This window comes from Trichoplax adhaerens, genomic scaffold (genome assembly GCF_000150275.1).
Source record: "Trichoplax adhaerens TRIADscaffold_5 genomic scaffold, whole genome shotgun sequence".
Taxonomy (NCBI): domain Eukaryota; kingdom Metazoa; phylum Placozoa; class Uniplacotomia; order Trichoplacea; family Trichoplacidae; genus Trichoplax; species Trichoplax adhaerens.
This window is the reverse complement of record NW_002060947.1, coordinates 3694256-3722129: the sequence shown is the minus strand read 5'-3', so window position 1 is coordinate 3722129 and position 27874 is coordinate 3694256. Positions and strand designations below refer to the sequence as shown.

The following is a 27874-nucleotide window of genomic DNA, read 5'->3' as shown; positions in this document are numbered from 1 at the left end:
CTTACTCAGCATTTTAGCCATTAAAAGTGTCCATTTTTCTCCATTTGAAAAATAGATCCAAGGTGAAATCATAAGATTGAACTCGAAATTACGAACAACAACAACAACATTGGGAAGATGGCGGAGGTACTGCCAGCTGAACTCTTCGATGGTCTTGACGATATGGACGATAATGAGGAAAACGTGGCCGATTTATCTTGTATGATTTTGGGATAACTTTTACATTTATAGGCAATAAGTTACACCATATCCTAGCACTGTACTATGTCATTGACAGTTGAAACTGCAATGAATAATGAATGAATTAATATATTAATAATGGCTTTTTTAGCTCAAGGATGGATGCACCTTCATATTGAAAATGAAATCAGTATTGATACTTTGAAGCTCGACAACAACCAGTTGTCTACGCTAGAGAGTTTACATCCTATCATCAATCTGAGAAAATTATCTGTAGCTTCAAATCGATTAGTTAAATTATCCGGGATAGAATTGCACGTTCAATTACGCTATCTAGATTTACATAACAACAGCATCTTTCGAATTAACGGTAAGTTTAAAAACTTCCATAACATACACCCATAAATTTCCTTAGTCTTGATAAACTGACTACAGTACAGCTAAAATTAATATTCTCTTCTACTTACTTCTATAGGTCTGGAAGGCTTAACTGAATTGGAATATTTGAACCTATCCAATAATAATTTAACGGTAAATTATTAATTATCCTTACTTAGTATGGACTATATCGATTTAGTAGAATCTGAGTGGATGTAAAATTTGTTCATGCAATTATTAAAAATTTCAGTTGTATACAGTAGTCTATACGAGTATTTTAAATTGCTATCGTAATGGTATCAACTTTTCATGTTATTTCTGTTGCTACTGTTGCATGCAGTAAAATAGTTTAGGTGCTTCTCTTATAGTCTACGCTACTTTAAGGAATAATTATTTAATTATGACAATTTATAGTTAATCCGTGCCTTTCAGATACAGATACAGTTGATAGGGTGCACTGCCTGTATTTGTGATAGAAGTTAATGTACTATACAGCACTACACTCCTGTCAGTAGAGAATAATTTAGCTCCAGTGTACAATATTCCAGCTAAAAGTTGCAATATCCCTATCCGCCCTGAATTAACATGGGATTATATAACTTTATAAAACTAAATTAGCACAACATTTGTTATTGCTATAATCTTTACCACTACAGTATTGGCTATAAGCTTGATGAAATTGTAGTGTGGTATTTAGTACAAGCAAGCCATTCAGTATGATCTGATTACGTAGAAACTGCAAGACATCAATTTATAGTTTTTCCTTCTGATTATCTACAAATAGTATCATTTGAGTGCAACAGCATGGTTTAGGAACTATAGTATATAGCCACTTCGCAATGCCCACTTTAATTATTACAAGCAGTGCAGTTTACTATGCTAGCTTGCTAGCGTATTAAACCGTGAAAATTATAGAAATAGCTAAACAATTGCATGCGGAACCTCAGTCTTAATTCATATGAAATTACAATCCACGGTAGCTTGATGATTTATACATAAGTCAACATTCCATGTTGACTAACATTGTGCACTTGCAATTAACTGTTTTACATGAAAATAACTAAATGTTTTTGCATCATTATATCCCTGCCTAGAATGTAAATAATCTGTTCCTGAATAAGAATCTACGTTATATCGATTTATCTCAAAATGAGTAAGTATTTATTGTAACATGTGTATTTTAAAGTACAGTAATCCTACCATCATAAATTCTCCATTTTAACAAAATTATCTGTCTTATATCAATATAGCATTGAAGAACTGCCGAATTTATCGAAGTTAGAGTTTCTAAAGGTATCGATAACATAGATTATCCTATTAATTAGTGACCGTTAGAGTACATTATCATCAGTATGGACTAATAAAAATTGACGCCTAATTTCTCGGAATTGAACCATAAAACACGATATCAACTTATTCATGCCATCTTTCCAGTATGAAATTACTAAACTTATTCAATACATTGTTTATCGGAATTAGGTTCTTTTCTTGCAAGGAAATAGAATATCCTCACTTTCTAAGTGAGTTCATGTAATTTTAATATCCTTAAATAGTTTTAGGTTAATAACATCTAAAACATCCGTTATTACACCTTTGGTATACTGTTATAATTGGTTATCACAAGACAGCATGCCATAAAATTATCCCAGTGGAAGATTCAAATTTTAAGAAGTATTTAATATCGTATTATAATTGCCTTTTATTATTAGAGTTTCAATACATCTACCACCGCAACTGCAAGCTTTTGCTATTAATGACAATTATATTAGTGATCTTAGAGAGGTATTAAAAAGTTAATTGCAATAATTATGTCCGCGATAATTATTCTTAACTGATTTGATTATTTTTCATTTTGACTCATTTACACTATAGATAGCATACTTGTACCACTTACCAGGTTTACAACAACTGTATATCAATAACAACCCATTTATGTTAACTAAAGATAAGCAGCTGTATCCTTTCATACAACAAAATCTAGCGCAACATTGGCATTTCATGACACGAAATATAACCTTATTTTACTTAACCGAACTGCTTGTTTTAATTTAATTAGCTACTCAATCTATAGAGCCTTTGCAATTAGTTTTTTTGACAATATAGAATATCTGGATGATGAAGTAGTCACTGAGGAAGACAAGTAAATCATACGACTATCTACTGATTTCTCTTTCAAAATTTAAAAGTCTTTACCTAAGGTTAGGTAATATCGCTTAAATTTCAATAGGATGTTAGCGCAATTTATGGAAGGAGAACGAAGAGAAATTCTTTTATGTCAAAAGTCCGAATTGGTTCAGTACTTACGTTGGATATATTCTAAATATGCCGCCAACAAATCACAGGTGATGATGGCTTAATTTCAAAGTACAAAATATTGCTGCTAGAACTGAAAATCTTGGTTTTCATCTACAGATTAATGAAGACCATGACAAAGATAGTAGAAGTAGTAGTCCGTTAGTTCCATCAGATTCTACTACTACACCAAACTTTACGCCAAATGATACAATAAGTAGTATTAGTAGTAACCAGCAGTTGCAGGAGCTACAAGGAAGGCATCAAATATTAATTGAGCAACAAAGAATACAACTAAAGAAATTATACGAGCAACAATTAGCAGATCAACAACAGTTATGGCAACATATAAGGAGTAGTGTTTCCTCTCAAAAATCACAACCGCAATGGAAAAATCAGCTTCAATTTTTTCATAATCAACTCCTAAAGCAACAGCTGTCGCATCAAAAAGAATTACTGCAACGACAAGAGCAGCTTCAGCACCTGCATCAAAGATTAATTGCTTATTTGGGATTACAGCTTGCTCAGTTTGATACAACGGATACATCCGTTAATCAATCTATTTTATCCAGTACTGGTAATACTTTTATTTTACAGTTATGTTGCTGAGCATTATATATTCTTTCAATTTTAGATTCTCGTTTGATTTAGATATTTTAATATTTTACTTTGGCGGTAGAACTTATAAATTACCTTATTTTTAGATTCTATACGTATGCATGATGAGATCAATGTAGCAGAGAGCAGAGAAAACGATGCTAGGTATGCGTTGATTGAATCTCTTGAAATTTTTAAGCTAAGCAAATACTTTTTACCCAGTGCTATACATAAATGTACTCTGCATAATTTATACACTTATCCCAACGTTTAGTTGTAAAAGACCAAAGAGTGTAAACGCTAAAACGAAACCAATCTACCCTGGTAATTCTTCCGTGGTAACGAATGATTCGTCTTGTAAGAATATGAATATGTCACTATGATCATAGTATAATCTGATTCGCTACATACATACTGTACATACAAGCTAGCTAAATTCGTACTTTACTTAAATACTTGTACGCCATCTACCGTATTTATTCGTGTGAACCTGTATTTACCTGTTTGTATGGCCGTCATGACAAAATAGACAATTCGAAAGCTATTCACGCTGTTTAAAACATTTTATAGAGTATACGATTAATACTTTCAGTTGTCCAGATTTCGAATACCGTAATACAAATTTGCGTACAAAGTCTTATGACTATGCTCATATCATCCAATACTTTCAAGAATGTAATTTGCTTGATCAACTGTACTAAAGCTTTAGGATCTTCTGGAGTTCAACATGAGGATGGACTCCTTTCATCTACCTCCGTTTATGTCCCTTTATCTGAAGATTATGTTCTAAATGTAGAATCTGCTGGTAATTATTTCCATCAGTATACTAATTTTATCGAGCGTACTTCGTGTTAATACATGATGCTGTAGATCATGGTAGTATATTCTTTTAGTGTATTAGGACAACGATCTTTATTTAAATTTACATTTCGCGCTTGATTTACTGAACTCACAGATTATATTACCATTAACGTATTCATTTCGATGCAGAAGATAAAATGAAAGAAAGCCAAGATCGTAATACTGATAAAGAATCAATCAAGCGAGATGAAAACCATGGTGCAAGAGTTGTATCAAAATCAGTAAATCGAAGTACTGAAATTCATAATGTTGATCTGACCAGCATAGAAACGGATGTAATAAACCAAGATGTAATTTCTTCATCGTTGGAACCCTCACCAAGCAGTGCTGAAGATACTAATATATTGGGACTTACAAGTGTAGCTACAAAGCCCAAGACAGCAGTATTTCAATCGGAACTTGAATTAGAAAACACAATTGATAAATTACAACCTAAAACTGAAGCATCGTCATTTTCGTATTCAAAATTTGTTACGAGCAAGGATCACGCGGCTACCGTGATTCAAGCAAAAATTAAAGGTTTTACTCAGCGAAAGCGATACTTGAGCCTTTTACATCAACATAAATCCGCTATTAAAATACAAAGTTATTGGTAGGTTTTGTGTAAGAGTCAACATTATCATAGCTACTAAACGTACAAGTAACAAAGGATGTCTTACCAATATATCATTATAATTATTGAAAGGCGCGGTTATCACACCAGGCAACATAATAGATTTGTACAGCATAATCTAAAGGAACTGAGAATGAGACGTTTAGAAGATACCACGTTACGTTTGCAAAAATCGAACAACAGGTAAACACAGATATTAGTGGCATGTTTGTTCTTAAGTTGTGTAGACGATTTTTACCGTTGCTCTGCTATAAAATAATTGCTTACATATGCCCACTGTGATAGCCTTATAGTCCAACTTCGAAGTCATGAAGTGCAGGAGAAAAGTTTAGAAGAAGAAGTTAAAGAACTGAAAGACCAGGTTAACTTTCGTATTAAAAAATGCTTGAAAGAAAATAAACTAATGGCAATTTCTTACATCCTGTAATACAATTACATATGTATATCGAATACGAATATCGTAAAAATAAATTTAAGTGCAAAGGTATTGATGCCCGTAACTTGTTAAATCTGAAAGATGAGAAAACTTCAAGTTGTATTAGCAACTGAAGATCGCAAAAAAAGAAATCAAGCGGCGATTTCAATCCAGAAATATTGGTTAGTGTTGTAATATTCAATTGATTCTCTAGATACATATCTGAATTTAAATTTCATATATTAATTAATTACGTTCAGGCGAGGATACCAAGCCCGGAAGGTAAACTAATAGTCACCGAAAAATTACGTTGTATCGTTTATCTCTCATGATTCTATTTAAAAGCAGTAATGTCTGACAATCTTATCCTATACATCACATAAAATTTAACTTCAGGAGCTTCCCAACGACACTATCAAGCATATAACTCGTAATTCATTAATGAGACGTCGAATTCAACGCCTATGCGAACAGGTTCATATAAATAATACAGCTGCTTAAGATATCCGGAATTGCTTCTAAGTTTGTATACGCGTATATATAAATATCAGGTACAACAACTTAATCATGATATGCAAGTGGTGGTAAACCAAATGAATACGCAAGATGTCGCAAACGAAGAAACCGAAAGCATCGGTATTTTTTATATAAATCATACATTTTAAAAAATATTAAAACCAATAACATCTCTACGACCTTACTTAATTACGCACTTTTCTTATATAAAACCAAAATTAATGTCAGAAGCTGCTGACAAGCCATACTTAGGCAATAGTAACAGTGATATCTATAAAATATACTATTTATATATGCCATGTTACCGGTATATATTATAAATTTTGTATTCTGAACATAGTATGAATGAAACTCTTCTATACGTAAACACAGTAAAGCAAATTTGCAAACCACATAAATGATGGGTTTAAGCTTATCGATTCTGATACATGCGATTTTTCAGATATCATTTGCTTTAGGTTACTTTACTGCCACATTTGACAGTTTTATTCTATAAAACCCTTTTTACATAGGCCACGATGCTAAAATCCTGACGTCCTACGAAATACATAACGCAAAAAAAGATGTACGTTTTACTGATCGTTCTTTAGTGTTATTAGCATTATGCTAATTTAAGACACTATTTATTTGTTTGTGCATTGTAGATAAAAGCGAAAATGCAGGTTAAGCCTTCAAATAATGAACAAAATCGGTGAGATTTATTAACTTATAAAAGTGAATGTTCTAATGTTTCTCTGCAGTAAGGTTATGCAAACTATCACGGAATAAAAATTATGCATTATCTGTCATATTTACCTTGTACTGCGAAAGATCACCTTATTGATAGATGGTTCCATACCGGCATTTACATTTCCAAGATCAAGTGTTTATTTATTCTAATTTTTCATTCTTAAAATAGTGAATCAACTTCTATAACGAATATTACCAAAACAAATGAATACAGTGAAATGCCGGACGAAGTAGAGCTAACTGAGGCACCCGAGGCCTATCAAATCCATAGTAGTAACGATTATATGGATACTATCGCAACAGAAGAATCGTTAGAAAATAGTGATGATAGCTTATATGATAGTAATGAGAAGACAGATTTTCTAACTATAATTCCGGATGAAAATAAAGAATCTGACGAAGATTCTTTAGATTTTAGTATACCCGTAACGGCTGCGGATTTGACAGATAAGTCAGAAACTAATTCTCTTAAAGATGATCTCCGAATTGAATTAGACAATGACGAGAGTAATCGTAATAACAAAACTGAAGCAGCAACAGGAGTTCTACAGAAAGTGGAGGATAAAAGTAACTGTGTAAATTGCGATGACGATGAAAGATTTTATAGAGTCCCTGATAACGTATCTGAATACAGTGAGGAATTAGAGATGTATTTAAGCAGTGTATATAAAACAACAGCTGAATACACCGAGTTGATATTAGATAAAACTTTGTATGACACAGCTGAGTTTGTGGATAGCACAAAAATTTGTGATGCTACTAACTTTTCTTGTCAATTGGCTGATCATGAAACTGCTAAAGCCTCAGACAAGATTGGTAATGTGAATAAGAAAGAAGAAAATCAAGCCATAAATCAAGATTGTGATAGTTCCAATGTCCAGGAAAGTGTTAGGCAGAATTCAGGATTACCTCAACTTCAATTTAAGGGCGATAATAGTTGTAGCATAAGCAATAGTAATAGTTACGAGGATGCACCCGGAGCTGAATAGTTTCATTAACAGATGTTTTATTTATTTATTTATGACTCCTAAACATTTCGATTTCGAACTCATTATGATAAACAGTAACTCGATATGGGATTTATGCCGCATTAATGCCCATTAAGAATTTTTAGGCTCATATATATAATTTCCGTTGCAGCTCATGTTCACTTTATACAAGTTGTATGCATTGCTACAGAATATTTCTTATTGTCGCATTTATTAAACTGTAAGATTAGTCTCACATGAGACCTACAGTAATTCGACATTTATACTTCAGTACATGTATTTACTGTATATTTTTTGGATAAGAGTAACCCTTTAACATACTTTTGTTCATATTGATTAAATATATAAATAATAAACACCTCTATAGATTATGCTATTTAACCATGAAATAAATAAATAGTGAAAATACGAAATGATTTGGTTACGAATAGAGGAAGACTACTTTTAACTAGTAGTGTACGCTTTAGATGCAATCCATTAGGTAATTTAATGTTTGACCCCCGCAATTAAAACTAAACTCTGAATGCCTGCCACCGTTAGTCCGTATAAGTCACAGTGATTCTTAGAGTCGGTTGCAACTGAACTAAATCATGTTCTCATGCTAATCAAATGACAATTTTCTGACATGAAGTAGCAGTCTCACTTAATAAGTTTAAAGTTCATAGAAATTCAGGCATTTAACAATCGATCAGAGCCATAATTTAATCTATATAGTCATATTTTACGAGGTCCTCATGATTTAATTATACTTCATCTCTGTAGCAATGCTGAGCGGTATTTATATATACGAGTATTTGGAAAGTTTAGTATATTATGGTTAATATTATAGCAGCTACATCTAATACAGCTATATATTATCATATACGATATTCACACCCGTACAATATAACGATTAATTATCAACTAGATCCTTGATACGGCAATGCCTATCTTACAAATGATACAAACTCAATATTAAAAATGGCATTAATAGAATATGATTTATTTATTAGTGTTAAATATCAAAAGCAAAAGTATTAAAAGGTTATCCTGCAAAATCCGAATTTCAATGCAAAACTAATAATTGATATTGAATCGGTATTAATAGTAAATCAACTTCAAAACGCCCTAGTATGATAAATGAATAGAGTGTAGTAAATGTAGAAGCAGAAATGGTTCTTATTCGTTAACTCGTCTGCACATTAACTAACGATATTAAATCGATATTTAAGTATTATTTTAAGTATTATTAGTCATAGTAGTCAATACAGTGTCGGTATCTTTTGCAAAATTCAATAGTACCGCTGCTAATTATGGCTTATAGTATTACAGAATCGTTGCACTACTAAAATATTTCGCGATATCCCTTTAATTAGCTAATTTTAGTTGGTCTTTTATTCTTGCAAAGATGATGTAATAGAGTGAAAATTATGTAATATGCTCAAAAGTTCAAAATTGGTGCAGATCTATATTAAATCAAGTCTATAATAAATTTACTGCTGTAATTTAAGTATTTTGAAGATTTGATGCTATTTAAAATCTGTTATATGTTATTTGATCATAGAAATACATACTGATTAGCAATCAATTATTAAGCTAATTATCATTTAACTCAGATTATGGCATTATAGAATCATTATCACTAATTTCAATTATCAAGTGCAATCTACTTAATATTCGTTAATTAATTTTAGTCGATTCAAAATTTTCGAATAACGTCTAAAAATAGAGCTTCTACAGTTGAGAACTATTACGATTTATTAAGCAACGTGAAAATAAACCTGCAATGTTTATTACTAAAATAATAGACGAAATATCGCCTTTTAAGACGGAAAAGATCTACTATTCATCTTATTAGGCATAAAATTACAGGAAATCTTTCTAAAAATATCGAAAATAATATCATATGATTTAATCTCTTTACTTAATTTAGCTTAGAGCTACAGTACAAACGAGATTTAATAAAATGCTAAAATTTGAAAGTTCTCATTCTAGGACTAAATATAATAATTCAATTCAAATGTAACTGAAGAAATCTAATTTGATAAGCGAAAACAGTATAGTTTATTACGCAAGGTATCGCAAATGACAATTACAATATAACGTTGTTGCGATTTTATATCTGTGCACTACTAAGTAATAGCTGTAAGAGGAAAAAATTGATAACAGATCCACTTACTGGGCTGGATGTATGTAAGGTAAAATACATAAATCACGAGTTGCTAGCTGCTAGATATTCGCTAGATATTTCCTTAAATATCTAGCTATCCATGGATCACCACATGAAGAATAATTGATATAAAGAACAATTGAGCCTACTTGAGGAATAGTTAAAGATTGGATCATGAACAACTGCATCAAAATTAATAAATACAATTAAATTATTTTAAAGCTAGTATTGTTGGCTGATAATAGCAATTTTATACCAGATATCTATGCAATACAAATCCTATCCAAACATTAGAAAGGGCTGAGCCTACTTTATAATAAGTTAGAAACAGGATAATGAAATATTAAATTCAATCTAATTGATTCTAATCAAGTATTTGTTACTATACTAACAGAAAATTTTCTCTGCGCATTGACTATGAAAGTAGCAAAGTTTACTAATAGCTATGGACAGTAATTGCCATTGTAACAATCAATTTGAAATGAACGTTGTTTATTTGTAAACGATGAATTTAAGACATAAATTATTACATCTAGTCCTGTTACATATTTCTAATTAGATACCAAAATAAGATGTTAAGGATTAAGTTTATATAATAGAAAATGAAATGAAAAATATAATAACATTTCAATTACCATATTATACTCTTTAATATTAGATATACATTGCAAATTACCTTGTATCTAATAGAGATTAATATTTAAAAAGAAAAAGAAAAAAGAATTGCTGAATGCATTATCAACAGTGACGTTGGGTACATTTTAATCGATACGACTAGGCAGCATGCGCTCTATAAGCCTAATAACAGTAATAATTATTTAAAAGAAGAGGGAAAATACGGAAAAATGATATTAAGCACTATTCCCTTCACTATATTATGCGAACTCTTTCAAATAGTATATTGAGATAGAATTTAGCTATGTATACCCTTTGTTTAACAGTAAATATTGAATAAAGAAAGCGACGAGAAGAATACAAAACGAAGAGCACAATCTTTAATAAGTAACTCTAACTTTTCAATAATTCTCATAGATATTACCAGATTGTATTGGAATATTTATATACGACGTAGTTCGGCAAAATTATTAAATTTAAGACGATAAAAAATGAAATTAATACGTAATTTATCGCTACACATACTTAGTATTCTTCATTTTAAAACAAGAAACATTATACTGCAATTGTAGAAATAAGCATTCAATTATGACATAGGATCAAGTATGTAAATCGATATTCAATGATAACAGCAACATTGAAATTTTTTTACTATTCTCCATGCATAGTCAAACTATATACATATATCTTCTACATTTATAAATAAGCAACAACTTGTGAAAACATCATGTATAATAAACTGCTGCGGTACAATGATCATTAGGTAATTAAAAAATCTTAGCTGACAAATAATTTATTGCCATAATAGCTAAGTTGATCAATAATTGTTATATTGAAACACGGATATTATTTTCTTTCATAGACATCATTTTAGAATATTGCAGTTTATTTTTACGAATTTTTCTACATAACCAATTCTTCTTCATGATGAACCTATGATAGTGTTATGTATAAGTTGCAACTAATTGAGATAATGCAAATAGAAATAGCTACACTAAACATGCATTACTACTGTTGTAGTATATAATTTTATGTAAACATACTATACATTACATATATTCGTATATACGATATTAAAAAGACAATGCAGAAGATAACTTTAAAAATTAATCGCTTCATATTCTTTCCAGATATTGATACCATTATATGGTTCAGTAAGTTCAATGAATATGGATATTAAAGTCTAAATTTCAAATAGCCTATGTTAGATGTTATAAAATGTACAACTAATAAAACAGAAATCAGGTTTAAAAAATTTATGATGAAAAGTTCTTAAGCATTTATTTTAATTTAAACAAATTCTTCTTCAGTAAAACTCATTTTCAAAAATTTATCCCTGGTTATAGGTGACACTTTTCCCATTGAATCATTTCCTCCTCGATCTCGATTATTTATATCCGGTAGTGATGACTGATTGCTAATAGCTACCTCATTTGGAAATGTACCAACTTTACGTAATGATCCAACAGGAATGATACTCTGATCCAACGATGAACTAATCAGGTGTGAATCACTATGACTTTCAGTTAAACCATGTCGATAGTCAGGATAACTTCTAGAAGGACGAATGTCAATTGGTGAAGAGGAACTTTTTGAATAATTTGATATTGTATCCTCTTTTATTGGCAAATCTAATTTTGATCCATCTCCACCGAATAATTTATTAAAATCAGGTTGTGATCCACTTGATATTAATTCGTGTGAATCAAACTCTTTCTTTAATGGAGAACAAGGTGTTGACGACGATAGGTCATTTTCATGATCCTGTGACTTCTTGTTGGATTTCATACCATAGGCAAAGCGTGATTTCAATTTCGAATCAAATGTACTATCACTTTCGTCGCTGTTATTGCCTAAAGAAGATTTATGCTGGGGTACTGGCGATGATGAATATTCTTCACCATCACCAAGTGAATTATTGCGTAGCTTTTTCATGATAATACCACCAATTCTACGTCCTTTTGACGGGGTACTTTGATGCCTGGATATAGCAACCATTTTAGGACGCGTTGATTCTAATGATGTTGATTGTGATCTTTTAGTGATAGACCTTCATCCATTTGGCTATCTTTACTAAGGCTTCCGCTCACAGCGCTACTAGCAATACTATCTTCACTACATGCAGAATCATCTCGTGGTCGAGGGCGTCCATTTCTTCGAGTTTTATTTAAGAATGGACTATTGGTATTATTGTTCTTTTTATTATTACTTGCAAAAGCACTCCGACTGTCACGTATTTTTTCACCTTTTTGCTTATTTCCTTGATATATATTTTTAATAAAACGCCCATATCTAGTTTCATGCCTCTCAATACCTCCAAAACCTGAACCGTTATGTGGTTTCTCTTGTATTGTTGAAATTTCTTGACCGCCAGAGGAATCCGATGTAGCAATACTACCGTTATCCCCTTGACTATTGTCATCGTTCTCTAATCCTAGATGTGATAAATCACTATTGGCAATGCCTGAATCATGGCTACCGCAAGTATCTGCGTTAGCTATACGTCGGCCAAGGTTATCGCAGATTGATTTAAGACTTGAACTTGGATTAGAACTATCTTCATTCTCATCTAGAGTGTAGGCATCACCGCATGATACGGCTTTCCTTCGATTTAATTTATGTCGTACCGGTCGTTCAGCATCACCTAAGGACCCTTGCATCTCTTCGCCTAAGATCTCTTGACAATTCTCCAATAAAAATTGAAAAAATTCCACGATATCATCACGACGTTGGTGTGCTATATTTAAATCTTTAGGCCACATCATACTTGACGAGATGCACACCGTTAAATTATAGGCATTCATATTATTTTCTTCACAATGAGCAAGTATTCGATTTAAGACACAGAAGATAGAATTCAATAACACAGTAGCTGCCTTGGAATTCTCTCGTTGTTTTTGCAATACCCTATAGTTCATTAATATAGCATGTTAAAATGAATGATGTAAAAGGAAGAAAATTTTAACCTTTAGCCGTAAGAGATTATGAAATAAAATTCTATTCCCAGTAGATAAAGTATTTCTATACAGTAAGTGTATTCTTAAAATTTTAATCAAGTACTCTATTTAATATTTTTATAAATGCTCTAATTCAACACCAGAGTAAGCCATATTCTAACAAATCATTGAATTGCAAATTACTACTAAGTAAATAAATTATGAGAATATACACCGAAAGTATCGAGAAGTATTCAAATATTCCACGTTTAGTATTCTATTATGAAAATTTTTTCCATAAACAAATCTTTTATCCTTTTCTATTTAATTATTATCAAGTCTCACGTTTTCGTAGCATTAATTCTTTCTTCCTTATCTTCGATTTTATTTGTAATAAGATATTCTTCGAATAAATTAATATCGAAAACAGGTTGGGGTAGAGACAGTAAAAATTCCTGATTTAATATATACAGAAAATATGTTAGTTACATCTACTGTTATCCGCAATTTTTGATCAAACTAAATACACTGGAAAATTAAAATTCTAGTTATTATCACATTAACTATAACTTAAAGTATATAACTATACTGAGTACAAATTAAATTACTTCTGTGAACTATTCGAATTTGATTAAATTTTTATGCCGATTAAAAATCTGTACGTTAAATGATATCGAAGTGGTCGTAAAAATTTGCAAATCTTAAAAGATCAATTAGTAATAATAATAACCTTTAACAATGCTGCCAAAACCAAAACTTGATGATTTTCATAAAGAATATCCATACCTTTTTCAGTAATGAGAAAGTTAATATGACTTTATTCGTAACTAGCTGATCATAGTATGTATAATGCACCTAGACTGATGAAAGTGGATCTGTGCTTTGCATTTAAAGTTAATTATTTATAGCTCCAAAAACTAGCCAGAGCTAGTGTAACGATTAAATCATCCCAATTACAAACTAAATTATTAGGTACACACTAATAAAAATGTTTAAAACCAGGTATAATCAAAGATGCATAAAGCTTATCAAAGCCTACCAAACCGTATACTGTCTATAATTTAAACATTGTAGACATAGCAACATAGCCGCAGTCTATTAAGCCGATTATATACTGCTACCATAACAATTGCAATTAATTAAGTCAGTGAAATACTACTAAAAGATCCAGCGACTTTTAGAGCAACATTAAATTATAATATAATGAATGAAATACTCTTTCTAATTTCAAAGAGCCACTTAAAAAGTATATACTAGATCAATACAGTATGCGGGAATAACGATCTCTTACAAACTGTGATTCAGAACAAATTTTATCAATCGACTTACCGCTTTCAATTAATCCTCGTAGTTCACGAATAATTTTAACATTAGCAGATCTACGAAACACTCCTATTGTCGTCGGACCATAAATAGAAAGCTGTTGCAGCATTCCCTATAGCAAGAAGGGCGTAAAGATTTTAGTAAGTAGCAATGGAATTGATATTTCGTACTATAGTTACATTAAAATTTAAGTCTGGATGTAAATAATTTCGACATAATTTTTATGAAGACCATATCGTAATTACCATGAGAGGTTTTGGTAATGTATCATCTTGAATTAGCTTTTCTAGTGGAACCCCAAATATCCTTTAGATAACAGGAAAGCGATAAAATAAATGACTATTCAGTCAAATGAAACTTCCACTATACTTTATAAAGTATATAAGCTTGATAAATTAATTCTATTCTACCTTCCAGATGCTTTCTCTGCTAACGGTTCTTGATTTTTTGATGGTGATGAATTTTTAATACTACCTGTTGAATGTTTTAGCCATTGCACTACCACACGTTTACTTAAGCCTTTTTTCTTGATATCTGTAGGAATTATAACCGGTTAATTTTTATAGTGAAATCAAGTAAAATGTTATTTTTTAGCAAATAAAATTGAAGTTTTATAGAATATGAAATATGTCCATCTATTAGTGGATCATAAAATCACTGACCTAAGGCTGATATTTTAGCACCCTTTCTGAATCTGATAACAAACTGTAGTTCTGAATCTTGGGTGTTTTTTGTCTCCAGAACACCATCTAATCCATTATTTTCTTGTCCTTCTCGTAAAGAAAAACATTTAATGGCATAAAGACGTTCATGGCCTATAAATTAGGGAAAATATAGAGTTAAGCTTATATCAGAGTTTATCAAGAAATACTTAAACGAGATTTTTGTATTGCAATTGCGTATATTAAAGTTCGCAAGAGGAAACAACAGTTAAGTCATCATTGCTATGACAGTTGTGCGGAAATGGGAACATTTACCAATCAATGGAGTATTGAGTACGTCTTCTTTATTGGTTATAATCCATAATTGCTGAGAAAGCGTTTTGGTCATCTTTAAAATAGAAAGAAGTAAGAAGTTAATCTTATTCCGCTTCGTAACTTTAAACGCCTTGTAATCAGAATTGAATAATTGTTAATTTGTAAATACCTCTAACTGTGACTCCTTTAAACATTCTTTTATTGCAAAGTGTACATCATCTTTATTCGTGATATTAATATTGGTTACCTTAAAAATGAATTAGAGTTAAAGGTTAAGTAAAACTGTTATTACTGTATATTCTACTCTGGGAACTATTCTACCCTTATACGAATACATTATTACATTTCGTATATCTGCCATGAAGTTTAAAATAATGTTGGTATCATCTTTAAATACTAGCAGTATCTTGTTTGCTATCTTATTATAGTCTACAGTAAAATATAAAGCTAAAAATGAGACGAAAGGTCTGCATAGTACATAGATGGACTTGTGAAGATGATTGATTAATTAATATCATAATGACAACATTACAGTAAACGCTATAGATTGCTTTCTGTGTAAACTAATAACTTAGGAAGATTATTAGACATTATAATCATTTCGCTTACAATATCTCTTAATGAAGGATTAATTTCCGAAATTCTTAGAGATATTGTAGCGGATAACGCTTTTGGATCATCGTATTCTTGTTGTTCTTCGATTTGTCTACGTGGTGAAAAAAGAAGTCATATTCATGAATGAGTTATCATCTACTCTTTTAAATCATATAATTTAGATAGAAATCAGTCGTCGTTGCTTTGTTTTTTATCAGTGTAAAAACATTACTTCGATAATAATTGAAACCAAAGATTCCTTTCTTCAACTGTGGAAAAAGTTGCCAAGTAATTTACGATTGGCCATCCAATTACGAAAGACTTATCTGGATGTTGTACTACTTCACAGACATCATCGAATGACTCCGATAGCCAAATATCAGTAACACGAATTAAATTTTTCAATCTAAATGTTGAACCCCTACACCGGTAGAACAATTGATGCAAAGATTCAGGAATTCATGGTAGCATTTGTTGAAAATAGCAATGGCGACTTGTATAAATGCTATAAATAATTTTATTAGCGCTAACTATAATGGTCATTACATAGTATTGCATAGTTTTCTAAAACGTCTAACTGGCAACGTCATTAATAAATGCGTCGATTCAATACTGGTAAGCATGGCTTTCTGTAGTTAAATTTATAGTCATAATGAAATGATTATTTTTGAAAAGCGATATGTCACCAGTGGGTAAATCTGTACTCTAAATCACTAATTGAGTCTGTATAACACTTCTGACTTCTGCAACCATCATTTTACGAATAAAATAGAATTATAGCCAATTTTAAACTTGGAAGTAAAAGATTATCTTTATAATAGATTTAATTTACTTCTTTTACTATTCTGCAACAAAAATGTAGAAAGGGCTTACTGTAACTGTTGCGATATCAATTATAGCCCTAATAATTGAGGTTTCGTAATAAAAATGACGAAAATAGAATGAAGGTAGGCATAAATAGCTCATCGAAAATACAATATATATATATATATACACGTATATATTATTAAATTTATATACGACGACATTGACTTACTTTGGTTTGGCTATGATTAGAATATCATTTAATAGGAATAAATAGCGTGGAACTGTTTGAAACCCCTACAACGTAATAGTTTAGAAATTAAATAAAAGACCAGATACAAAATTTCGATAACCATAAAACGTTATACTGCAGTTGCAAATAAATGTGAAATTGGGTTAATGGATGAAGCACAAATATAGGTAAAATATTACAAGGAAATAGAATCTTGTAATTTTTCATTTGACTGACCGTATTCATATCAACAACACCTTCATAAATAAATTGCCTGGGTACTTTATTGTTCGCTGTCATACCAAATAAGTTACTAAGTGATTTGTATTAAAAACATTTCATATTAATGTCATAAATAAATTACTGTAGTATTATTATAATAAATGATAACTAACGTGACCCATCTTTTACATGTAATTAACTTGTTCCTTAATAAGTCACGCATATTATAAAATATCATATATTTTCAATAAAGTCTTCGAAAAGCAATAAAATAACTTACTTGGCAATACTTCTACCAGAATGCTTATTGAATGATATATTGTGTTTCAAGAACAAAGTTGGAGCTGATCGTCGACGAGGAGCATGCGACTTCGATTTCTAAATATTACATAAACGAGAAGATAATAGTATTTAAAATTATGAATTATTAGAGTAAAAGTTGTGTTGTATTCATAAATATAAGCAATTATTATCAATCCTTGGAGTAAAAAATTTAACCAATTAGTAAAAGTTTGCTAAGATTGTCTTTAATTCCGCTTGATTTTAGCGTATCGTGTCCTGATAGTCGTACGTAAAATTATCTAGCTATGAGTAAGGTTTGTATATATTTTTACAGAAACCCGATAGTAGATGTAAATAACAGAAAAATCGGAAATTAATAGCGGTAAGAAGGGATTGTAATAAATTTTTATTTTAATGGTATGAATAATTTTCAATTTAAATTTGCAAGCATTGACGAACTGTGTATGTGATCCGCAGCTGATCTCTGCTTAATGGCCTTAATAAGCAATTAAGGCTTCAAATTCTCTTTACATTAAGTTAAAATTATTTGAGCCTACTAATGACTGATAAATCTATAAATATCTAAGTGATAGAGATCTAAGTCCTTTTTATGATTACGTTGTACAGTACGATCAATAGTTTATAAAAAATGGTTGTAGCCAGCTATTTAACATTTAATGATGAAGGTTAACGTTTTCTACTAAGTACTAAAACCATTTTATCACCCTACTTAAAGATTTTCAAACCTGATTTAAATTTCTAAAGAATGTAGCGACATGCTAATGCTTAAGAAACCGAAGAGAATGCTAGATTTACTATGATGATTCTCAGACGAGTAGAAGGGAGGATAGAAATGAAATTGCTGCATAATTGTCATCAATCAATATCGATATTAATACAGATACAACGACAGGGATTGACAGAGAATATAAGGCACCCATATAAAAAATTCACTCCTAACAGCAATTATTAGATTGGCTTATACGACTTGATTCAAAAAATTTGGGGGGATTGAAGAGATTAAGCGATCGTTAACTTACCATTTCGGCAACAGCCACCCTGTCGTCCAGTAAGTAAAGTGGATCATTTGGAAATCTTTCTTGTATTTGTATCAACTTATACTGTATTATATCGAGAATATAATAGCAAAAAGAGAGAAAAGAATTCATTAATTACTGCTATCCAACCATGCAACCAATATAATAAGTATAATGACTATTGCAGAACGATATGACAATAGGGTAGACTAGATATCTATTCAATATCCTTCATATAAGCGACATATTTACTTTCCATCGTGACGACTAGTAAAGTTTCTATTTTAATTTACTGTTTCGTATATTAAAGTTATTGCGAATCTAGTAAACAACTATTTCAAGCTATAGTATACTTCATGAGATTTACGAGAAATTACTTCATATGGTACAGGAGAAAAATTAAGTATATTAGAATGGAATTTCCGACAGAGACGTAATTAAATTTTATTTTATTTTCTAAAGGTGGACACGAAGCATAGTTTAAAAAATGTTCTACAATGTCATCATAATGACCGTAAAATTCCTTCTAATATTAGAATAAATTTGTCAGCTGATAATTGATTCCATCAATAGAGCTACAATTTAAGGCTAGAACAACACAATTCTATATGTTTATGAGGTGGTCAGCGAAAAGGGAGTTTTAAAAAATGCTAACCTCATTCTCAACAGCTTTTACTTCTTGTTCACGTTCACTTATCATCTGTATAGATATTCACAGCAGGTACAGTAGGATATGAAGAAAAAAATGGTAGGAAGTATGATGATTACAATACACCTTTGATATATTTACTTATTGAATTACACAGTAGGTGGTTGAATTAAAACTATTCTAAAAGGTGATTACTTATGATGGATTATAGATAGCATGCTGATATTAGACGAGTATATAGTGATAAGACAAGGTATAGAAGAATATTTTGGGTTATTGATACATTCAAGTCTGTTATTAGCATATTAATTTAATATAACGTAATTCAAACCAACCTGTTTAACTTGTTCCTTGGTTTCAATCAGATATTTATAGTCTGGATGATCTTCGGATGTTTTCTCTATCAAGTCACCAAGCAGTCTGTTGTATTGTGGAATTCGTTGAACCTTTATCACAGACAAAAATATTTACTATTAATATCGCTAACTAAGAGAATATAGTTAGAAATTATCAATATATGGTGCAATAATCATAATAGCCATTTCTTTATTAAAAAAGACCATCAATTATGTAGACTAAAGATAGTTACAACCAATTTAACAAATTTGGTAGGAATTATTATTACTTATTTGTGCCATTTTTTTAATATTAAACCTATCCAGTTTTCGAGAAACAATAAATTGTTTTCTTTATTATTATTGTAATGATTAGCTTCAGAATAAATTGCTTGCGTTGATTCCATCTACGCTTTTATTTACATTATTCATGATGCTATTATTTTTCAGGTTTACAAAGGAGAATCAACTATAACAGAATGAATACTGGTATTAATGGCAGCCATTTACTATATACTTTCTTATTAGCTGCGATTAGGAATATTACTAGAATGAAAGCCTCAAATAAAGAAAGTTATGTCAGTGCAAATAAAAAATTATGCTTTGTGGATTTGTTTCTGGTTTTGACTATAGGCGTATCATTTACGAAAATTTGTATTCAGTTAAGGCAAAATTTAGGTCTATATCTACAACGGCCATTAAGAAGAGACATTAAGAGCAAACTCAACCGACAACTTCAAATCAAAATTTTCAAGGTGAAATTTATCTTTGACATATCGAGGTTTAATTATGATACGGAAATATTTATGGTTGTTCCACGATGATTATAATAATTGCTAATTTGATAATGACAACTTAATTAATAAAATCTCTCTTGAAATAAACTAATTAGGAAATGAATTTTTCCATAACTATTCTAAAAATGTTTGACAACACGGTAGAAACGATATACAAATAATTTGCTACGCTCGATTAGACTTAATAGCTGAAATTATTTAGATGCTTATGCTTAAAGTTGAAGGGAATAAAGTAGAGAAAATAAATCAGAAATCTCATTACTAAAATATGTAAGCAATATATGCTAATTTCAGTACTGTTGAGCGGCCAAAGATAAAGCTACGCTAATATCAAATTTGATTATTGACTTTGCAAGGTATTAAGCAAAGTAATATTATAACAGTATTTTTGAGAATTTCTTAAATAAGTATTTCGTCTTGATAGAACTGTCAAGAAGATAGCAAATAGGACCATACTATACGGTGCGATCGTTAATTTAAGAATAGCGTTGGTATATTAAATTAACATTGGCTTTGCTGAAATGAAACTGTTAAGAATTCTATAAAGTTAAATTTTTAAATTTAATTACTACGTAATCGCAAGCTTTTAATTTATTGTAGTGTAGGATAAAATTATTTGACGTTTCCTTAGCTAAGATTCATTTTAAGCTAAACAGATTTATCGTAAATGGCTTCAGAAAAACATGTGCAATGTTACTAATATCAAATAAGGCTATTATACAACTCTAAAATGCAAGACTACAGTATATTATAAATTATTAACTAACAAAGAATAGGTGGGTAAGAAAACTGATACAGGACTATAGAAAAATTTTTGTAGAATTTAAATTGTATTTAAAAAGCTTGACCAATCGTTCAATATTAACTTGGCATGAACATCTTTGTATACGAATTTTGCAGAACAGAAATAGAGTTTCATAAATTACAATACCAAATAAAAATAGTGAGATAGTCCAATTGATTTCTAACTCCTTTCACGGTTAGTGAAGGCATCATAAAAAATATTGCTACAACCAACTTAATCACTTACTGGAGCTAGTAACAATGATTCCAAGGAATGATGAGCGCTAAGACGTTGAGTTCGCAAGAAGTCACTGAAGGTCGGATCATTACTCTTCTTGGATTTTAGTATTCTATAAATGATTGGTAGAAAATAATTTTCTAAGCTATCATCTAATTACAAGCTAATCGGTGAAATTCATCATTGCTATTCAAAAATTAATTACATGGAGATATATACCCAGAAACGTGTTCAACGACTTAATATTCGTATATAAATTTAAGTACGGGTATGTTACTATTTATTTTAAAAACGTACGTAATATCAAAGGTTTTTTGTTAAACCTCAAAACCGACTTAAAAAGGGATATTATTTATTGTATCAAATTAAGACCAGCTTAATGCACTCGCAAGATGGTATTTCAGAGAGCATTAACTGTAGTGAACTTTTATAAAACTACAGTTAATATAGTTGAGAAATAAATTTGGATTTGATGGTGTAAAGAGAAGCTGTATAAATGATAGTAATCCAGATTTGATAATAATATAGTATTACAGTGTAATTAAAATATTGACGCAGATGTTCTATTAGATTAGCCGTCGATTAATTTCGTCGCGATGAAATAAATAATTTATGAAGGTGGCTTAAGACTTGACTAAGGGTGTGATAGTACAACTTTTGATATTTATTATCGTTTTACTTTACTAAAAAAAATCTTTTTAATATATAATTTGATTATTGGTTTTATCTTTAATTATAGAATTGACAAGATAAATAGTTTGAAAACTACAGCTTAGAATTATTCAGAAATTTAGTTTTATTCATGATTAATAAAATATCCATTCACCCTTGTAGTTATCGAACAATCAAATATTGAATACTAATAAGAAAAGAGACTTACAGTTTGACCGATTTAAAACTTTGGTAATATTCTTCGTAGACAGGCCAGAAAAGATCAAAGAAAACAAAAATCTGACCTAAATGATGAGATAATAGCATTAGTTAGTCATTTATTTTTAATTACATTTACTCAATTTGCATGCAAATCCACTTTTTGGATGAATTCGTAATAATTATCTCTAAAATTTATTGCGTTATTTTTGGAAATCGCATTTTTCATGCTAACAAGAAACAATATACTAGCATTTCATGATATTAACATACAGTTGGTAACTACTGTATAAAAAAAGATACCATGAAAGAAGGTAACGGTATAAGCTGATATGCTTAGACTACATTAGGAGATACGTAGAATATTGTGCTAACTTGATATGAAGATTAATCAAGGTAAAAGAAATAATAGAATTGTGTGCTACTATTACAAATTGATATGGTTGGCTTATACCCAAATACTCTACATACGAGTATTATCACTGACACAGATAGAATAGATAGGCTTGCTTACAAAGGTATCAATTAATACAGAATTCTATGTAGGAGGAGGGAACCTCGTACTGTATTTTTTATTTTTTGGAATTAACCAAGAATGATACGATAAAGTAGACCCGAGAGAAGAATCAGTACAACCAAATGTACTGTAAATCTTTCTTGAGTAATTATCAAAGCCTTTATCTTACCTATGCAAGTAAGCTCGGAATCCCAAGTTGCTGTAGCACTTTTCAACTATAATAAAAAGAGATATGATAAATAGCTGTAATATCATGTGATTATATAGACGATAGTCGTAATTACATAAACTATTGTGGTGCTCAATGATCATAGTAATGTCAATTCTGACGACAATTCTCCAGTGCCGCTAAATTTAACGGATGATTGCTTGAACAGGAAGCCAAATTTAGTAATGTTATTTTTCGACCTCCACAAGTGATTTTTAAATTAGAATATGTTTGATAGATATTAATCTAATACCGCTCGAATTTTTAAATAGTCTTTGCGCTTACCGTTCCTAAAACGGCTTAAAAATGATTAAAGACCACGAAGCGATATTATTAACTGATGAGATAGCTTATATAAATGAATAAATGAAGACTGAACAACATTATTGCGATTTTTGATGCTATCTCTAATACTACAGTTTCTATACTGTAATAATATTGCATCAATATTTGCTAGGATGTCATAATAATTAACAAATAAAGTAGTTTTAATTCATTGATTAGCTGATGAATCAATTAAATAGCTTTTAAAAAAAATGTTCATACTAGTACAACATGGATAGCTATTAAATTATTAAGTATAGCGTTTACGCTAATTCGAAGTATCATATCTATAATCATCCTTATGCTCGCATACTACCTTTATTTAGTTTACTTAGAATCGATATTACATGATAGAATGTTAATGTTATCTTGTGAGTAGATTTAATACGCAAAACAATTTTTGCTAGCTTGGAAAGTGGTTTTAGTCAACTGATAGATGAGTAAAAGTGGATACTGATTCATGTATAGCACGAATAAAAATTTTTAAAACGTTTAATTATGTGCAATTGTTATACTGAACCAATCTATTGCCAACTACTAACTGTGGACATTCTTGTGCTAGCATACTATCTAAGCCTTAAATAAAAAGAATTAATATTGCTATGATACCAGAGTAATATTGTTTTATGAAAACGATAGCCGACAATAAAAGAATTTTAATTAAGAGACAGACGATTAAAATACCTCTAAAATGATATCAGTACAATAAAGACAAGTATTCTGAGATTGTTTGTTTCCTTGAATTACTATTCGTTTATTAGTCGTGGAAGGAATGGATATTGCACTCCTTTCCACGACCACATTCACGAAATTTATTTTATCACAGTCTTAACTGTCTTTTTTCTTATGTTGGCTTAAAATGTAATTAAATCAACATTGCCATTGCCTTATATTTATGCTAGTATAAGTTTTCCGTGACTGCTCTATCTGCACTTTTATATTGGCTTAACTACGATTATAATCGGCACCATAATGATCACATTGACTTTGTAAAATATTCTAGCTTTCAAATCGGCAGACGACTAAGTTAAACTATAACTGAAATTATTGCTTTAAGCGGCGATACAAAATGAAATATAAAATAATTTCGACTGCAACATTTATGGTAAAAATTGCAAAAGCCATTACTAAAAACCATTAAAGAATCTGTTTTGATTGTCTTGGTCATACCAAATTTGTTTTATGAAAGCTGAATTTACATCTCTAATTTCTACCTTTTGCCATAGCAGAGTATTAAGCTGTCGAAGTTGCTTGATACCACCAAAGAGAGTATCGTACTCTAATTCACTTAAGCCCCATTTCCTGTGGTAAAATTGAAAATTCATCAATTATAATTCACTATGTTTAGACATTGGTTTTATTTCTTTTAGGATTTTTCTGAGAGGTTCTTTTCATTCAATATGAATACTTCATACGGCAAAAGCCGCTAGAGTTAATTTTCCTTACCAAAGAGGATCAGCATAATTATCGATGGTAATTTTAAGCGATTCCAAGTAAAGCTCTTCGGAGAAAAGCAAATTATTGACACATTTTAATCGTTCATCCATTTCTATAAGGAAATCGAGAAGCATAGGTCGATCAGTTACCAATGGCAGTGTTGTAGTGACAAAGTACTTTCGCTAAGTAATCAATATTTAGTTTAACTATTCATTTTTTCAGCAAATACAAATAGACGTAAAGTATTTCTTTTGCCTATAAAATTATCACATTGACAAAATTTACTTGGAATAGTAATGAAAGATCTCAAGGTAAACGTAATTTAAGTCTGATTGTCAACAACATCATGGTTTTTGTAACATCAGATACCCAGTACTAAGCAAAAAGCCAGTAGCTCCTTAAGTATGTATATTGGCCTATTCGCATATCGTAGTGCCGATAAATAGTCAAACGGCTCACATCAGAAAAAATTAATAAAAATAGAGAAATAGAATAGGGTAATGTACAGTATGATAGAAATTAAACAATGTAGAGGCTTTACCATAGTTGCATTTAGTATAGCGAATGAATTGACGAGTAAAATTTCTCCTGCATAAATGCATTGCTATGTAGTAGCTTAGGTGCGAAAGGTTCAAAAATAAATTCGATTGGGTTTGACCAAACCTTATTATAGAAGATTTCTCACAAAAATTAAAGTAGAGTACCGTACTTCGTTTTTTTGTTCATTATAAAAGAGCTTGTGAACTTATTGAATAAAGTAATTGCTTACAATCTAATTTTTTTAAATAGATCAATTATCAATATTACAATATATATTAATAGGATTAATATTTGGTTGTCCAGGAAAATAGGGAAAATAATGGAAAAAATATAAGAGTCAATATAGGTAATGACGATAGAAGTGATTAATTGTTATTGGTTAACTAGAAATTTGATTACAAGAAAAATGAATTATACTAGAATGGCTTTTGATTACTCTTCTACTATAGTAATATTGTTAAGGTTGTTAAATGCTACACTTAGTTAATTCTGTCTACAATAGGCAAAGCAAAATTCAAACCAGTAACAGTGAGTTTCTCATACAGAATTGCTTAAAGCGATTAATGTTTCATTACTATATTCCTTTCCAGTTAGGAAAAAGGAAATAACAGGAGGTCAAGATTTTAGTCGTCATAATTACGGTAACTGTATCAATTTCATTGACGTAAAGGATATTTATCACGGATTAACCCATAAATTAAACCAAATGCTTGTTGTTTAAAACTGTTACTAAACCAATTTTATTAAGATTAATTTGCTTTCAAAGAGAGCGTTGATTTAGTTGTTATATTAAAAATTATATCATAACAATTCTCAAAACTACAGTAATAATTTAGTGTGAAAGTGCTTTGGCCATGAACATATAATGTATGAATGAAGGCTAATAATCTTCACTCGATGGAAAAGGTCATACATAATGACTAAAAATGCTGTATCTTATTATCGTTCTCATAGCACATGATTTTTAAAAATAAAATTTATTATTTTACCTTGCATAATATCGCTTTGTGGATATTGACTAATTCCTTCGATTGATATTTCTTCACCATTTAAGACGCCTATATCAGAGCCATCATTAACGATAGCGCGCGATGGCAACATACGAACATGCCAAGATGATAAGTTAAATTGATGGACGATATCAGCAACTAAATGCCCAACCCTCATTCCTACTTTGCCATTTAACTATAGGAAAAAAGATAATAGCATTATTATGGGATTAATTTTAGTCATATTATTCTTAGAGAGGAAAATGCTCAATATGTTGATATTAACATATGTCTATGTCTATTCACTTATCAATATTCATTTGTATGGAATAATTAGTTTCTAGCTTGCTCCGTAGGCAATAATATAAACATACACATTAATCTACTTGTTTTAGTGATAGCTACAATGAACAACATTAAGTAAAATTCATATCATGGCCGTTCAATTTTTACAATAATTACAAATGAACATCGTAATCGACTGTAACCTATGTAAATTCTTCTGAGTCGACGAAAATAATCCTTTTGAACGAAGTAAAAATCTCCTTAAAGAATGATAACATTTTATCTCTAATTTCTTTATAATTTGGAGCGATCGATGAGCATTTTTCGTAAATTTAAAGACAGAATGCACTTTTCGTTTTCTTGAGACTATTTGTAATATATTAATCGATTGGTACAGAGAGGGAAAGTAATTGAAGTGAATTAAAAATGTCAACTTTTCAGGGCTAACGAAAGCTACAGTAATCGTTTACTTTCAAAATGGACTTAAAGTAATAGCTTAACGGGCTAACTATCAGGAATTCAAATCAATCCATGAATTCGTCAGAAAAGAACAGATAAATACAAAATAATTCCAGTATTTAAGCCATAAAAACTATAATTACTATGCAAATAAGCGCCTTTGAAGGTTAATTCAATAGTTTTGATCCATGAGAAATATTTTCTAAGAGTATATTAGCTTCATACATTCTGTACAGAATACTTGCAATGTTGTTTACGAGGAATTTGCTGGTTTGGGTTTATTTTAAGCTAAATTTTAATGAATGTTATAAAACAATAAAGTTTGTAACCAAAAAGGTAAAGGTACTTAAATCAATCAGCAAAGAAAGTATATAATACAGATACTTAAACAATATGGCTTAGTATAAACTATTGAAAGGCTATCAGTGAGGAGGCCATGATGTGCGCAAAATTTTTATAGAGATTTGCTCCCGTAACTTACTGATCGATCTAAGACGCGGATAATGAAGGCACTTTACTTAGAATTTAATCTCGAAATATTTGGTAACTGGTCAAGAGATTGCTCACTAATTTATCTGTAGCAACGTGATGCAACTCTCGAAAAGTATTTGATAATAATTTGATCTTATTGCATTTCATTCTGTAAGCTTTGATCAATACAGTTATAACTATCAGTACTACGCATAATTAAATGCTGTATGC

At 30.4% G+C, this 27874-nt stretch overlaps 2 protein-coding genes across 2 annotated transcripts; one reads left to right on the top strand and one right to left on the bottom strand.

Moving 5' to 3' along the window:
• Positions 1–117: 117 nt before the first annotated feature.
• Positions 118–7570, top strand: TRIADDRAFT_56490 (uncharacterized protein; the record flags this gene model as incomplete). The annotated part of the gene is made up of 22 exons (XM_002112855.1): positions 118–199; positions 332–550; positions 656–711; positions 1653–1711; positions 1809–1851; positions 2038–2078; positions 2615–2698; positions 2786–2900; positions 2971–3427; positions 3555–3612; positions 3722–3785; positions 4120–4252; positions 4438–4900; positions 4994–5104; positions 5207–5282; positions 5439–5518; positions 5597–5618; positions 5733–5810; positions 5888–5972; positions 6365–6417; positions 6497–6543; positions 6751–7570. The coding sequence occupies 22 exons, from the start codon at positions 118–120 to the stop codon at positions 7568–7570; spliced, it is 3246 nt and encodes a 1081-aa protein (XP_002112891.1).
• A 4054-nt stretch (positions 7571–11624) lies between these two features.
• On the bottom strand, positions 11625–26606 carry TRIADDRAFT_56489 (uncharacterized protein; the record flags this gene model as incomplete). Its single annotated transcript, XM_002112419.1, has 24 exons — positions 11625–12349; positions 12385–13241; positions 13616–13725; positions 14001–14056; positions 14600–14705; positions 14839–14899; positions 15004–15127; positions 15256–15408; positions 15571–15643; positions 15740–15817; positions 16180–16276; positions 16397–16585; positions 17201–17265; positions 17438–17513; positions 17703–17800; positions 18745–18825; positions 19397–19441; positions 19726–19836; positions 21553–21655; positions 22424–22499; positions 23100–23145; positions 24677–24764; positions 24909–25011; positions 26429–26606. 24 exons carry the CDS (start codon positions 26604–26606, stop codon positions 11625–11627), a joined length of 3699 nt encoding a protein of 1232 aa, XP_002112455.1.
• Between the last annotated feature and the right edge of the window lie 1268 nt (positions 26607–27874).